The 15044-nt window shown below is 46.4% G+C and overlaps 1 protein-coding gene across 2 annotated transcripts in view; it reads right to left on the reverse strand.

Annotated features, from left to right (window-relative positions):
* Positions 1-488: 488 nt before the first annotated feature.
* FAM78B (family with sequence similarity 78 member B) overlaps positions 489-15044 on the reverse strand; it is an 86373-nt gene continuing 71817 nt past the window's right edge. The window contains exon 3 of one of the 2 annotated variants that reach the window (XR_002480798.1): positions 489-509. Coding sequence is in view for 1 of the 2 variants with exons in the window: in XM_021698440.1 (XP_021554115.1) it covers positions 10265-10787 (523 nt within the window). In the remaining variant the exon portion in view is untranslated. Of the gene's footprint in view, positions 510-9527; positions 10788-15044 lie in introns of those variants that run through there. The other variant, XM_021698440.1, reaches the window with a different exon arrangement.

Below are 15044 nucleotides of genomic sequence, written 5' to 3' on the forward strand. Positions count from 1 at the left end.
CCACACTGGCCCCCCATGTGGAGAAGGGAGGAAAAGGGGAGATATGCATTCCCGCTGTTTCAGACCCAAAAGCGTAGGGAGGGAAGGCAAGAGTTTGGGAACCAAGGCTGGGCCATGTTAGGTGTCTGAAGTCCAGGCTGACCAGCTCTTCCTCCCTGGGCAGCTTCACTTTAGAGGGTCGGGGATGGACTTGAGGTCTGGATGGACCCAATCTTTCCACACAAAAAGATACAGCAGACACAGCTCCCACTTCAGCACAGCCTGCCAAGAGCCGAGCCCAGCCCAGCCAGTCCATGGGGAGTGCTGCATGACCCGTGCTTTGGTAGGAGGGGGTACAGCTCACGGGATGGGAGGATGGCGAGGAGACAGGGAGAATGGCACTCGTTTTAATGGGAAATCAGCTGTCCAGGTCTTCAGCTTCTAGAACCCCCAGCCATGGCTCATTTCCTCCTCTTTAGTCTCTGCCATGTGGTTCTGCTTGCTGGACGTGCCTTGTCCTACTAGGTGACCTGTATGTGGACATGGAAACATGTAAATAAGATGGGCATGAAGACAGTGACCAAAGAATGTCATTCCTTAAAAGCAGATGGTTATAATCTGGCTTTATAGATTTCAAGGGGACAACGACCCTGCAATTTTATGCGAAGTTATTGGGACTTATTTACATATGCATTTCTCTGTAAAGATGGTCTATAGTATTTATGTGGGTCTTAAAAAATGATTAAAAACTAAAATAATATTAAGGGATTCCAGATCATCCATAGGTGTTACCCACCAGCAAGGCACAAAGGGATCTAAAGAAATGGGTGGGAATTCCAGACCCCCCACCCCCCTGCCTTGTTTTTCAGCATCTGAAGGCACAAGGAGATTTGCAAGACTCGCTGATTCACCAGAACCCTGTGGCTTACCCCATATTCCTGTGCCTGGGCGCACATTCCAACTGCACTAAAACTTTTCGAGTGTAGGTCTATACTACTCAACTTGAAGTTGTCAGTCAGTTTGTCTTCTTAAGACAAACTTGCTGCCACTATTTTTGTGTGTGGGTGGGTATTTGTATATATCACTTTAATAGTTATGGTCCTAAAGAAGGGGGCGAACTGAATCTTTCAAATAAAAAGAGTACTTTTGAATGCATGGAAGGAAGAGTTGCTCCGAGGTAAATCCAAGCACCAGGCATCCTCCTCTTTCTTCCCTGATCATTTTTTCTGCTTTGTGTCTTTGGATTTTTGATATACTGGCTCTGCTTACAGGGATGCACAGCAGAACGAGTTTTTCCAACAACAAATGAACACCGTTGCATTTTCAGAATGTCTGCATGGTTTCAATTTCAAGAAGAAAACAAATCCCTGGTTCTTACAGAGGTTGTCAAATAAACTCGTTCCAGTTGTTTGAAGTTTGCAGACAACCACATTGTATGTACAAATGGGGACTTAATAGCCTATAAGCCATTCTAGAAACGGTTCCTCCATACACCCTGTACTCTAGCTGTTGTGCCCTAGTGTACCCAGTGCCTGTCCCCCGCCCCCTGCAGCGAGTGAGTGGTCAGAGGCACTGAGAGTGCTAGGCTCTGCCAGCCCTTGATATCTTGCATGGCACAGAATGACAGACGTGGGGGATGATGGCGGAAGTTGGGACGTGACATGGGCACTTGGTGTGCAGAAGCCTTGAGACAACCTCGGAGGCTGTGCGCTGCTCATGGACCATACTGGAGAGAAGCCTGTGTGCAAATGTCACATCATTGTGACAACTGCTTTATATGACCATTATATTCATTATTATAATGTTCATATCTGTTAACTGTATTCAACTTACTATACAGTAAGGGTGCCTTTGGGTTAGCATAATTTTGGTACAGGAAATATTTTAACTGCATGGTTGAGTTTTATCTCTCAGTTTCCCCCAGGAAACTCTGCCAATGTGTTCTCACAAGCTTAAAAATTTCGGGGGGCTGACTGTGGCACTGAGAACAGGACTTCTTCCCATTTCACAGATGGAAACGTGAAGATGCCTTGCATGAGACCTGCATATTAAGGTCCATTCAAAAGGACCGGTCTCCTGGTCCCTGACACCATCCTGAGCATTTGAAGGAGGGAGCTGGCTTGGAAAGTGCCTCCTTCTTTCCTGAAGAGGAAAGGACAAGATCGTTTTGAATCCAACTGAGTTTAGAGCTGCTTATTTTCTCACAACAAAGGCCCCTATTTCCTTTCTGATGAATGTGCCCAAAAAAGGCATTTTCCTTTGTTTGATTTTGTGAGTGACTCTTGGGAGCAGATTTTTTTTTTTTTGCTGTTTTCAGAAGACCCATGACATTCTTCAGGTGAGACAGCAGATGAGTCTTCAACCCTAAGGCATGTGTGTGTGTACGTGCATGTGTGTGTATGTACATGCATGTGCATCTGTGTGCGTGTGTATGCATGTGCGTATGTGCACATGCACATGTGCGTGTGTACACGCATGTGCACATGCATGTACACGTGGGGTGTGCGTGTGTACATGCATGTGTGTGTATGTGTGCGTGTGTATGCACACGCGCACTGCACACGAAGAGCTAGGTGGTGTAGAGCCTAAGTTCCCGTTCATCTGATATGCATATGCAGGGCCCTTCTTTCTTTCCTAATTAATTAGAAGTAATAGCTTTCTATAGTTTCTGGTACGTGAGGGAGTGAAGTGGGAAATAATTTAATTGGCTGTCTTGCTTTCAAAGACCAGTTTAATGAAATAGTTCTCAGCCTGAAGTGCATGTATTATCTTTCCTGTTATTTTTCCAATTAACATTTCATTGGATCATGTCTGTGTGGAATATTCTAATTGGTTTGGAGGGTGGGGGTGAGGGGACAAGAGCAGATGGAGAGATAACCAGCTGTTTCTCCCATCACCGGAGCCTGTGTATGTGTGGATGAGGCTGTAGGCTCTCCCTAGTGCCTTTCCTTGGAAGAGATCAAACAACACGACAGAATGCTGCTTGTCTCCTCACCCGTCCTCACCAAGTCCTCGGGCAGGAAAGGCGTCTTCCCCTCACAGGCAGACTAAGGGAGTGCTTGTTAAACTTCTGGGGTTACTTGTGATGTATGGCACCAAAGGAGAGGATGAGTGGTGCCCAGAGCTTCCTGTGAGCATCGTCTCCCTCTGGGCAGGGGCTCTGTTTAGTCTGGCACATAGTAGATGCTCCGTATAAACACTTGCTGGGAGAATGAGTATCCCGAGGGATCTCACGGGAGCCACCCCTACCCTCCCTTCCTGTGAAGAAAGCAGCATGTAGACGGTGGCACAGAGCAGGGCTGGGAGCAGGGTGAGGGAAGCCAGGCATCCAGGGCAGACACCGCAGGGCGTTCGTGCTCAGCAAGTGCAGAGCCAGTCTTTGCACAAACCTGCATCAAGGGCCTTCTGAAATTTTTGCACCCTGGGCGCCTGGTTGGTTCACCCTCATCCTGAGCCTGGCCTGAGGCAAAGTATTCTGCCGTCCTTCCTGTCTCCTCCCTGTTCCCAGAGACATGGGGCATCAGCCAGCCTGAGACCAGCCCCCCATGTAGCCATCTTGCTGTTTGAATGCTTCGCATGCCCTGTCAGAGCCCCCCATGGTCCCCAGGGGTGTCCAAGGGCAGCTGGGCCACTGCTCTGGGTCTCGGCCTTCTCCCCTCAGCGCTGTAATGCCATAGCGTCTATTTTCCCTTCTCTCGGCATTTCTGACCCACACTCAGTGGCTTTAAGGACTGAGCCACATGTTCTGGGTTAGCTAAGGACCCCTGGGAGCCCGGAGGCAGAGGAGAGGCTCCTGCGTGTGGCCATGTGGACTGCTGCCCAGAGGCCTGGCTTCATATTTATCCCGGTGAGAAGAGCGGGTGGTTTCTCTTCTGGACCACTCCCCAGCTGGGCCAGATTACCTCTCTCCTCAGAGGGCCCATGATGCTGGGTCTGGCTGGGGAGGGGTGCAGCGGGGTATGTGGGGCCAGGGGGCCTTGGGAAGCAGTCCTGAGGCAAGCTGCGTGGCTGGTCCAGGTGGGGCCATGTGGAATGGGGCCACAGCAGGCAGGGTGGGCAGAGAGAAGGACCATAACCACGTATGCCTGCCATGTGGTGGGACAGCCTGGGGGGTGGAACATTTGAAGAAACATATCCTTTTATTTGCATACTCAGAGCCAGATCTGTAATGTGACCTCCAAACTGTGGTGTCCTAGCCAAGATCTGGGGCATCAGAAACTGTGTAGAGACAGGACAGTGGGAGATCCCCACCCCCAACACTATATATATATTTTCCCCCTCTGCATCAGTGGAAACCCACAGAAAGGTGTATGTGTGTGTGTGTGTGTGTGTGTGTGTGTAAAATTATTATTATCACCATTTACTGCCTCTGTATCTCTTGCCTGAGCTCACAACAGGAAAAGGGCCCCTGCCCCTGGCTGGCTTCTCTAGGTGGCTTAAACCAGGCAAAGTGTGCTGGGATTTCAAGTTTGGCCCAGATCTGATGTTCAGCCTCCTTTCCTTTCCAAAGGCTTCTTGGAGTTGCAGCTACAAATTCTGCCCAGAGCTGCTTCCTACAGGGCTACGTAGTGGTCTCCCTTCTTTTCCTGACTGCCAGGGTCCAGGCCTCTCCAGCAAGGTGTTTGGGGGCAAGGGGGGGTTGGGGAGCTCAAAGCCCACCACCCTCCACTGAGGCCAGGCTTACTTGGCGGGCAGAGTGGGTTTCCCTGAAATGGTTTTGGGCTTCCTAGTAGATGGAACTTGAAATCGTGCAATTAGCTCTGGGCCTTGTGATTCTACCAATGTGACAGTACCTTACAACAGGCAGCATGTTAGACATTTTGGGAGCGTTTCCAGACATCATCTCCCTGTGTCTTCCTGACTGTGATGTTGGCTGGGTTGTATTAGTGGCTCAGTTAACAGAAGAGCAAATGGAAGCCCAGGTGAATTAAATGATTTGCTCAAGGTCTAGTTCACCAGCTGGATCGCAAGTCACACTGAAGTCCTGGGCTCTGGCCTCCAACTTCAGAGCACCCAAAAGGGCCTCCCTTCCAATGAGGAATAGGAGAGAAATCACCTGAAGGCACAGAGCCTGGGATAGCTGAACCCAGACTCTTCCGGAGAGCTGATTCTGTCTTAAACTGCATCCAGGGATCAATCAAAAAGGATCAATTTCTGCATTCCTGAAAAGACACCCTCTCCTAGTTAGTCAGCCTTGCCCAAGGAACAGCAGTGGCTGGACAAACAGAGAAAAAATGCTTGCATTGAACGAAGGAGAGAATGTTCCATGAGAATGGAGCGCAGGTATGCAGCCAGAAGACTGAAGCTCAACTCCTCTGTGCACTACTAACATTAGGGTGACCTTGGACAGGTCACTTGACCTTTCTCCTCAAATCCTTCATCTGTAAAATAGGGACATAGGGCAGCTCTTACTGGATCGTTGAGACAAAATGACAGAATCTCTGTGTCTGTGCTGTGTAAAGTGTAACATACTAATCAAAGGGGAGTTGTTGTTGTTAATAATAAGGATAGAAAGATTAGGCCAATACTAAGATTTCCTCTCTTCAACAGAACTCTTTTTTACTCTACGTAAAGGACAGGAAAAACCCTTTGTGAACTGTAAAGCATGGTATGCCTGGAAGGAATCGTTAGCAGGACTGAGGTTAGCAGTAGGATGCATCGTGGCAGGGAGCACGGCCCTGGCCCTCAGCTCCCCAGACACATTCCTGTAAAAGTGTTTGAGGATGGCCAAATAACCTTGGCTGTCCTCTGGCCACTGAGCTGGCAAGTCTCCTGTAGGCCTTCTAGAGGCAGATGTCCTACCGGGGAAACTGGAACCAGATGTACTCAAGATCTCAAAAGAAATTAATGGCAGTAAGACTCTGGGGTAAAAATATCTGTGTGCACTGAGCTTGCTCACTCAGCTCCCTTTCTATCTGAGGATCATTTAGGCTTAATTATAGAGTTCAGGCGTTCATTGGGTTTTTGATTAATTTTCTTTTCAGCTTGAGGAGTGTGTGAGTGTAGTGGGTCTGTGTGTGTGTGTGTGTTTACATCTTTCTTTGCAACGCAGTTGGGAGCTGGCTCTGGCAATGTCTAATTGTGCCCTCAGTTCTAACAAGAACGTTCGATGTGCCAACCAGAACTCCGAAAGCCGTTGTTTGCACTGCCTCCGCCCCAGGGGCCGCTCCTGCCACATGGAGGGATGGTGGCTGGCAGGGTCTCGCTCAGCTGGGACCTCAGCTGCGGAATGCATGCTTTCCTCCTCCTTTTGTGCTTATGGGTTGTGAAGGGGCTCTGAGACCAGGAGAGCCGACTTCCTCCTCTACTAATGACCAGGGCTGTGCTGAGAGCTGCCAGATGACCGCAGCTCCCCCACCCTGCAGCCCCTGACAGGCATTCTTGGGGGGCCAGTCTCCCTGAGGATTACAAGGTTCTCTGCCTAAGAAAACACTGTTCGTCCTCTTATTTTTAATACGTCCACTCAGTAGTTGGTAGGGACTACGTGGCCGTGGAGGGGAAAGTGGCATGCTTTCTCCCTTGCTTCCTTCTCTTTGGGTGCCCTCCAGGCAGGGAATGCGTGGGGAGGCCGCACAGTGCCGTGTCCTAGCATGGGATTTGGAGCCAAATGGCCCAGTTCGAATCCTAGCTCCTGACATTTCCTGTTTGTGTGCCCATGGATAAGTCACTTAACCCCTCTGGATCTCAATTTATGGTCTGTAAAATGGAGACAATAATATCAACAGCAAAAGTACACTCCCTGCAAGACTGTCTGGGGATGAGAAGAGGCATGTAGAAGCCTTTGGTAAAATACTCTATAAATCACAGTTCTCTTATTTTACTGCTCAGAATTGCTGCTCAGAATGTGATTTTGCCCTATGCCCTTATTCCTAGCACGAGGAGACAGGGTTGTAAAAAAGCCCAGGGAACGGGAGGTGGAGAGAGGACTAGCCTCCAACCTTCCCATGGGCTGTGAACCAAAGCACTGACCTGGGAATACAAAGTCCATGCTGCCAAGGGCCCAGATTAAGAGTTCAATCTCAAATAACTGTCATGGGTAAGAGGGAGTCTGGAATATTCATTTTTTTGACGTAACAGTAACAAAGATTTCACCCTATTTTTAAAAGGGGAAATTCAATTGCCTCTAGTGCTGGAAGGGTGAATGGTTCAGGGCTAGACGCAGGAGAGGACAGTGGGTCTCAGGTAAGTGTGCCCATCTGTGCTATGAGATTTGGGAGACCCAGGCTCTTCTCTTGGCTCTGTTGCTAATTAGGTCTGTGACCCTGAACAGACGAACTAATTTAACTGGACCTCAATTTCCTTGAGATTGCGGAAGAAAAGATCTCAAAGGTGACTACATTTAAGATCTATTACCTGACAAAATGCTCTTTCCCACACGGAATTAAAAGGTCTTGTGCCACCAGAAACCATTGCATTATGTGTGTGTTCAGAATTAAGTATAGTCTCTTAAGTATATAAGACCACCCAACTAAAACCTGATCAAGGCACTGAATGAGCCTCTCTAAACTGATGGCCTCTGGCATCAGACCCCAGGGGTTCTCGGGAGAAGAAAAGCCTGGTGGGAGGATGGGGTGACCCCAGTAGAGATTTCAAGGTGAATTCTCTCTTGCTGGAGAGCCTTTCATTTGGCAATATCCTGACTAAGCTGAAAGGTAACGATCTAAGGATCACAGAAAGAAAAGGGATTGTTTCCTTGCAAAACCACTTTAACTTCAAAATAATCAGCTGTGGGGCAATGGAGCATTCTGCCTGGCTCATTCCAGAACCGAGAGACCCAACTGCACAGCTCGCAATAGTATCACCAACAATAATCATAATGTATATTTTGCCCAAGGGATTTTAACTTTTATAAGCACTTTCCTCTCTATTTTTCTCATTATTACATAATTTTCCAGAAAACTGGCCAGGTCACTTCTTTTCAAAGTCTGAAAAGTGCGACTTTTCAGCAGGAACAAATCTAACTATGTATGCTGCCCCTTGCTTTCTACAGATATGCCCTTGAAGAAGTTATGCTATATGTAAATGTGATTGTGGAAGTCATATCTTGTTTTAATGGATGGGCAAGGGGAATTTAAAAACAGAAATCTTGTACAGGATTTTGTAATTCAATGATCATTTCTCATTAATCAGTGGTTTGTTGCAATTTTGGAATTTTAAATATCAGGTTTTCTTAGGATAGGGCCACATGGGTTAGATTCCAGGATTGGTGTCCTGGCATCCCATCTAATTCAATCAGAGGGAGAGTTTGTTGTTTCAGATGTCAAAGTGGAAAATAGGCAGGTTTATTTCAGCCATGGAGCTCTTTGGAGCTCCCATAAAAAACAAGGAAGCATGGGAAGGACAGTGGAATCCAAATGTAACCGCTGAATTATTTTTAAATGGAATGTCTCTAGGTCTTCTGTGAGTCACTGATGTGTCATTAATATGCTGTCATAAATAGCTCAGTTTGCCATCAATAACTAATCTATAAGAGAATAGCTGGTGGTTGGGTGTGAGGTTAACACTACATGATTTCAAGTGGATCTGTTAACCCTCTCTTGTAAATAAGCACCATCCCCTGGGACTAGAACCTGAAGAAATTAGACTTAATTGCATTTTAAATAAAAGTAACAAGAAAGTCCTCCTGCTTTTTCTTCTCCACTCACAGACTGTGGTAGAAGACATCATTGAAGCCAACCATAGGACTGTAATAATTACTCTGAACTTCAACTCTTTCACCTCTGAGATTAGGCTGCCAGTATCCATCCACAAAATCTACAATGACATTGTGACAGTTTTAAAATTATTTTGCTTGGGGGATTTTGAATGAAGAAACCGTGTGTGTGTGTGTGTGTGTGTGTGTGTGGATGGGTGGGTGTATCACAATTTGCATGATTGAGAATAAAAGGAAAGGCTCTTTTCTGGGTGATGTAAGCTAGAAGAGCTGGGAAAGTCCTTATTGTAAAGACTGGAAACTCTCTAAAACATTTGATATTGGCCTGACTAAAGGAAATATGGTCTCTCATCCTTGATGGTTGGATCTCAGCCATATAGTCTTGCACAATGTGAGCAGCTCAGATTTTCTTTAAAGAGCTCTGAAGTTAAACATTATGAGGCACTTCCTCACAAGTGCTCATGCAGTTAAAGTTGAGCTTCTGTGAAATCAAGCTAAAGTAAACATATATAAAGTATATGTACTGGGCTACAAGGACATATGTAGGGACTGCTGGCACATGTGTTGGTCATGCGATCAGCATCCTGGCGTGTATGCTTGCATGTGTGCATGTATATACATGTGTGCATTCTGTATGTTCACATCGTTCAGAAGCTAAAAAGACCCCAAAAGAATGAAAATAGTATTCTTATTTGTTAAAATGTTCTCGAAATCCTACATGGTTCCATGTTTATAAACAATTAAACTTTTGTAAATTTAGGGCTGGTAACAGGAACAGGATAAGCAGCTGTAAACAAAATCACAATTAATGTTTCACCAAAAAACATGGTGAAGTCCCCAAATATCATAGCTTCTGCAGAATACAGGAACTGTCTATCCAAATACTGTGATTAAGGATACTCAGAACAATCAGATTTTGGAAAGAGGTGGGTAGATGGAAGCATCGAGGCACCATCTGTCTGTCCACATCAGAACCCCGGACAGTTCCCAGGAGGCTCCCCTTCAGAATGGAGTGAATATCAATATATCTCTAGTTCTCTAAGTGTACCTTTCATTCCACTGAGTATGTTGAAGATCTGATTGTCTACTAATAAATTCATAGGTATTAATTTGTAGTAACAACTTATTTCTCTTTCTCCCCATTCTCTTCACCGCCCGACTTTCATTCCACCCCCTTCCCCGAGCACCCTCCAGTCAGACAGTGGGACTCTCTGTCTTACAAACACCTGGTGTGGATGTTTTCACTCCCACTTCTAATTGGTTGGGAAGCAGCATTTGCCACAGGCACTGTTTAATTTTGTTTCCATCCCCTGCATCTCACAGGAAAGAAATGGTCAGTAGTTCAGATAAAAGAATCATCCTGGTCAGCTCCAAAATATGGCTACTTGCATGGTAATCACAGCAAGTCTGTCAAATCAGTGATTTCTTTATTCCTAAAAGGAAGGGACTTTTCCTAAGGATTATGCTTCTACCACCCAAGAAGCAGCCCTACTCTTCATAAGTGGCTGCAAATGCTGGCAAACCAAGTGGTCTGCTTTGGCTCAGAAACTCAGTTTGGCTCCTGCCACCCCTGGCAGCCTCACTGCGTGTCATAGCGTCATGTGCTCCACACACAGTCAGGCCAGTCTGCTTCTACTTAGGAGGGATCACAACCAGAGGTGGTCCTCGCTTGGGCCTCCACATGAGGACCTGGGCATCGTTGGCATTGGGTTTCACTAGTGCATTGGGGGGGATGGGTTCCATCCGGCTCAGGATCCGGGGCTGCTCCTGCTGAGTCCTGCCCACCAGCCGGGCCCGTTGCCCCAAGAGCTGAAGAGGGTCCACCTCAATGTCCACCCTCATCCTCCACTTGATGGTCTGTAGAATGATCTTCTCCTTCGTGGTGGTATTCATGGCCACCAGCCAGGTAGTGAAACTTTGGTCCCTCTTGATCCTTGTGAGCAGTGGCACATTGCTGTCACTCACTGGCACTGCCCACGTCACACTTGGGTAGAAGTTGTCATTCATGCTGACGGAGAACCTGGAGATCTTGTTGGTGGGACCAACCAGGGTCACAGTTTCTGTGGTGTTCCCGTACCAAGGGTAGCTCACCCCATCTGAGTCACTGATGGCTTTTACTCTCCCTTCCCTCAAGTCAGGTAGTTCCCAGCTTGACCTGGCAAAGCAGAAGAGATGCACAAGAAAAGAAGAGGCTGAATGAATTTTTCAAAAGCTGGAGAGGTGCCCACCACTTACTAACACTGTCAACTTGGGCAAAATGAGAAGTTCAGAGGGGAATTCAAGTCAAAGATCTATGCTGTGCTGCTTCGGGATTAAGTAGGGACAAATCAAAACAACACAAAGATTAAAAAGCAATACCAAAACAAGTTAAATAAAATCATAGCTGGTCCAACTGGAAACAGGAAGCTCAGAGAGGCATTTGTGAGCCCCACAGAGGCATCAACTAGTTGAGATGGTGGAATTGTAATCAGCTGGTTAGAGGCATTCCATTGCAAGAACCACTTTCTCGGGAAGTATGAGTGTGTAAGGTTTGTTTGTTAGGAAGAGGTGGTGACAATTTGATGTACTTAGAGGGAAGTATCAGGTGGAAAGGAGGGCAAAAGGAGGCAAACTTTCCCAGGAAATCACAGTAGTAGAATTTCTACTCAACAAAGAAGGTTGCTTATATTCCAGTCATTGGCCAATCTAGCACTTGGCAAACAGACGTAGAAACTGATAACACAAGGAGATCATGGTCACCTTGGAAACCACCTCAATGTAAATGTTGTGCCATAGGCTGGCATACATAGTCTCTAATGTGCTGTTCTCCCACTGACTTCAGGTCCAGCCTGGAAGTCCAATTGCTTAGTTTAGCAAACCTGCCATTCTGGACACTTTGCTACTCCTCCTGGCTGCACCTGACTTTAGCCCATGTCTTAGCCCATGTCTCTCCCCTCTGCTCACCACTAACACCACCACCACCATCATCATCATAGTGATACTTATTGAGCACTTGCTCTATTCCAACAACTGTGCTAAGTACTTTAACTATGTTATCTCAGTTAACGTTCAAAATATTCCACAAGATAAATGAATTTCTATTTCCATTTTACACAGGAGAGGGTGGAGTTTTAAAGATGTTAAACACCAAGGGTTCTACAGTTTGTAAGAGGTGGAATTGGGAATCATCTGCCTCCAGAGTCTATGCTTTTGACCACTATACTTTACCACCTCCTGGTTCTGGAGAAAGCCAGAGTGGAGGAGACTCGGGCTGTCCAGTGTGATTGCAGCTCCCAGAACAGCCACAGGGAGCTGGACTGAACCCAAATAGAAGTAGAAGTTTAGTCAGCAGAGCCTGGCTACGCATTCTCCATATATCCACTGCTGGGACTGGGAATGAGTCTCAGTGACAGTGCAGAAGAATTTAATAATTAAAAAAAAAATGAGATGCTCCACTCATCAGCTGAGACGTGGTAGCCTTGTTTGATATAAAGTTCCTCCTCTTATGAAGTGACAGAAGATCCTACAGGGCTTTGTACGAATGGCTTAAGAGAGAGTTGCATTGTCAAGTTGATGCTAAAATGTCTCAGCATCCTTTACCGTCACACGGGGACATGGAGACACTAATTGCTGCCCCTGGCTGGCCCCCACAGCTCCCCCTGTGCTAGTCAGCCCCAGTCTGAAGAGAAGGGAAGGCAGGGCTGCCTGCGGAGGAGGTGGGCCCACAGCTGCAAGAACCTTTTCTCTTGTCTCCATGCCCCTGGTAACTGCTGGGCATAACTGAAATGTATCCTGATTGGCAGAGATGAAGAAGAGGAAATGCCCTCACGTAGAAAGTCAGAGAGAGCCCATTTTGCTGCACATGCTCATTGTAGCTGTGCTGATGAGTAGCTCTCTGCAATAATGCTACAGCTCCCCAATAATGCTACAGCCATTCCTTACTGTACAGAGGGGCATAAATGTTGTTTGAGTGGGATATAATCATATACACATCAGAGGTCAGGTGAGACCCAATCTGCTTGTTGGGTTTATGAAATAGACACACTGGAGTCAGCTTCTTGCCCCCAGCCAAAGTGTGGAGACAATTATTAAGTCACCAGGCATTTTTTTTTTCTTTCTTTTTTTAGAGAGAGAGAGTGAGAGACAGAGAGCATGAGAGGGGGGAGGGTCAGAGGGAGAAGCAGACTCCCCACCGAGCAGGGAGCCAGACGCGGGACTCGATCCCGGGACTCCAGGATCACGGCCTGAGCCGAAGGCAGTCGCCCAACCAACTGAGCCACCCAGGCGCCCAAGTCACCAGGCATTTACTTTCTGTGTTGCCTCAGCTCTGTTCTCCATTTAGGTTACAGTGACCAGGCCTGCTTTGGGTTCTTTTGGTTCCTTTGTGGGACGGGAGGACAAGCATTCTCAGCAGCATAAAATTGTACTTGTTCTCCTGTCTAGGACACTGTGCCAACTGAGGCACATTGGTTGGGGAATTTTTCATTCTGGTTGATTCTTGGTTTTTGATTCTGTTGTAACACTGTCCTTTTCAGGACTCGCTATCTTGCTGGTCGATTAAGATATGTTGTCTATAGAGTCTTCACAGTTCATATTTTTGCCCTCACCTTCCTGCCTAGAGTTATGTGAGCAGACTTAAGCTCAGGGTTCTAGAGGTCAGTCATGTGAGAAATTTACAAAGCTTAGTTTGGCCCCAGATTTTCTGCAAACAGAGATAATACAATAAAGTTGCACTCTTGTGCCTGTCTTGGGAGAGAAGGAAGATACCCTTTTCTTGTAGGATTCTGTGGAATAGAGAAATAAAACAAGCTTCTTAATCATCACATCAAAACAAAGGCACCTGGCTGAGTGTAGCCAATGGGCGTGGTGACCTTGGGAGGCTGTGTACTCATCCATCCACATTGCTGTGACTTCTGACACTGCTCTATTGGAAATCCTTTGGGTCTGAGGCATGTTCTCTCCCACAGCCCCAGGGACTGAAGGACTCCATCATTAAGGGAAGGTTTGATTTTGGGTAGCCCCAAATTCATTATGACGAAGTCTAGTGGATAGGTTTCTTTTTCAAAAATATCATATTTTTATTTCTTTTTTCTTTCTTTCTTTTTTTTTTTTTGCTTTCTAAGGTAGTGGCTCTTTTTCTTTTCCCCCAGGAAGAGTCATGCCTATACAACGCATGACTGGTTTATGTAGCTGATAAACTGGCTTTGGTAATGATTTTCTTTTTTTTTTTTAAGAGTATTTATTTATTTACTTATTTGACACAGAGAGAGAGACAGACAGAGCACAAGCAGTGGGAGCAGCAGAGGGAGAGGGAGAAGCAGGCTCTCTGCTGTGCAGGGAGCCCAACACAGGGCTTGATCCCAGGACCCTGGGATCATGACCTGAGCCGAAGGCAGACGCTTAACCACTGAGCCACCAGGTGCCCTGGTAATGGTTTTTAAAGAAGTCCCTGATAAATTCCAAGCGTGATAGTACCCTGGAGTCACTCTCTGACCATTTAAGAGGACTACTTTGAATGGGATGCTGGAGGCACTTTAAATTCCATATATCCCAAAGTGAACGCACCACCTCCAGCATACACTTGGCCCTTTCCCCCTTCTCTGCCAGGGGTGACCCACTGCTCACCCAGTCTTCTAGGCCAGAAGTAAGGGTTATCTTTGGCTCTTCCTATGCCCTCCCCTAGACTGTTTGAGCTATTGCATCACTGAGTCCTATGAATTTTGCTCCATAAGTGATGCTTGAATTTATCTCCTTTTCTCCATCCAGCTGTCACTGCCCTCATTTAAAGCCAAGCCCTTAGAATCTCCCACCTGGTCTACAGGGAATGGCATAACTGCCCTCTCTGCTTCCAATCCTGATCCCTTTCAAATTGATCTTTTAGCTGCACTGGTGTTCAAACACACAGACATGATTCTGTCCTTTTTACACCTAACACCCTTCAAAAGCATCATTGGCATCACCCACATGATAGGATTCAAGTTCCTTAATATATGGCCCTCCATGGTCTGGCCTCCCTACCTCCACAAACCATGCTGTTTTAACCTCTTCCTTTTTGCTCATGCCATGTCCGCTGCCTAAAGCACTCTTTTCCCTGCTACAGTCTCACTGGATCTAATCACTCATCCTTTGAGAATCATTACATGTATCACCTCCTTCAGGAAGCCTTCTTTTCCATGCTCCCATGGATATATCCAGCTCTTTACAGCTCTCAGGTTATATTATAATTATTTGTTTATATGTCTGTTTTCCCCATTAGATTATGATTTCCTTGAGGCTTGGGATTGTGACTTATTTTTGAATCATTAGTATCTCACACATTGTTGGCATATAGTAGATCTTAATACATTTTTGTTGAAGGAATAAATATTTTATTTGAATCACTTTCATGTCTATCTACGTGGAGCTTGGTAGAGCACAACAAAGTGCTTTATCA

The sequence above is a fragment of the Neomonachus schauinslandi genome, chromosome 6 (assembly GCF_002201575.2).
Source record: "Neomonachus schauinslandi chromosome 6, ASM220157v2, whole genome shotgun sequence".
NCBI classification, from domain to species: Eukaryota; Metazoa; Chordata; class Mammalia; order Carnivora; family Phocidae; genus Neomonachus; species Neomonachus schauinslandi.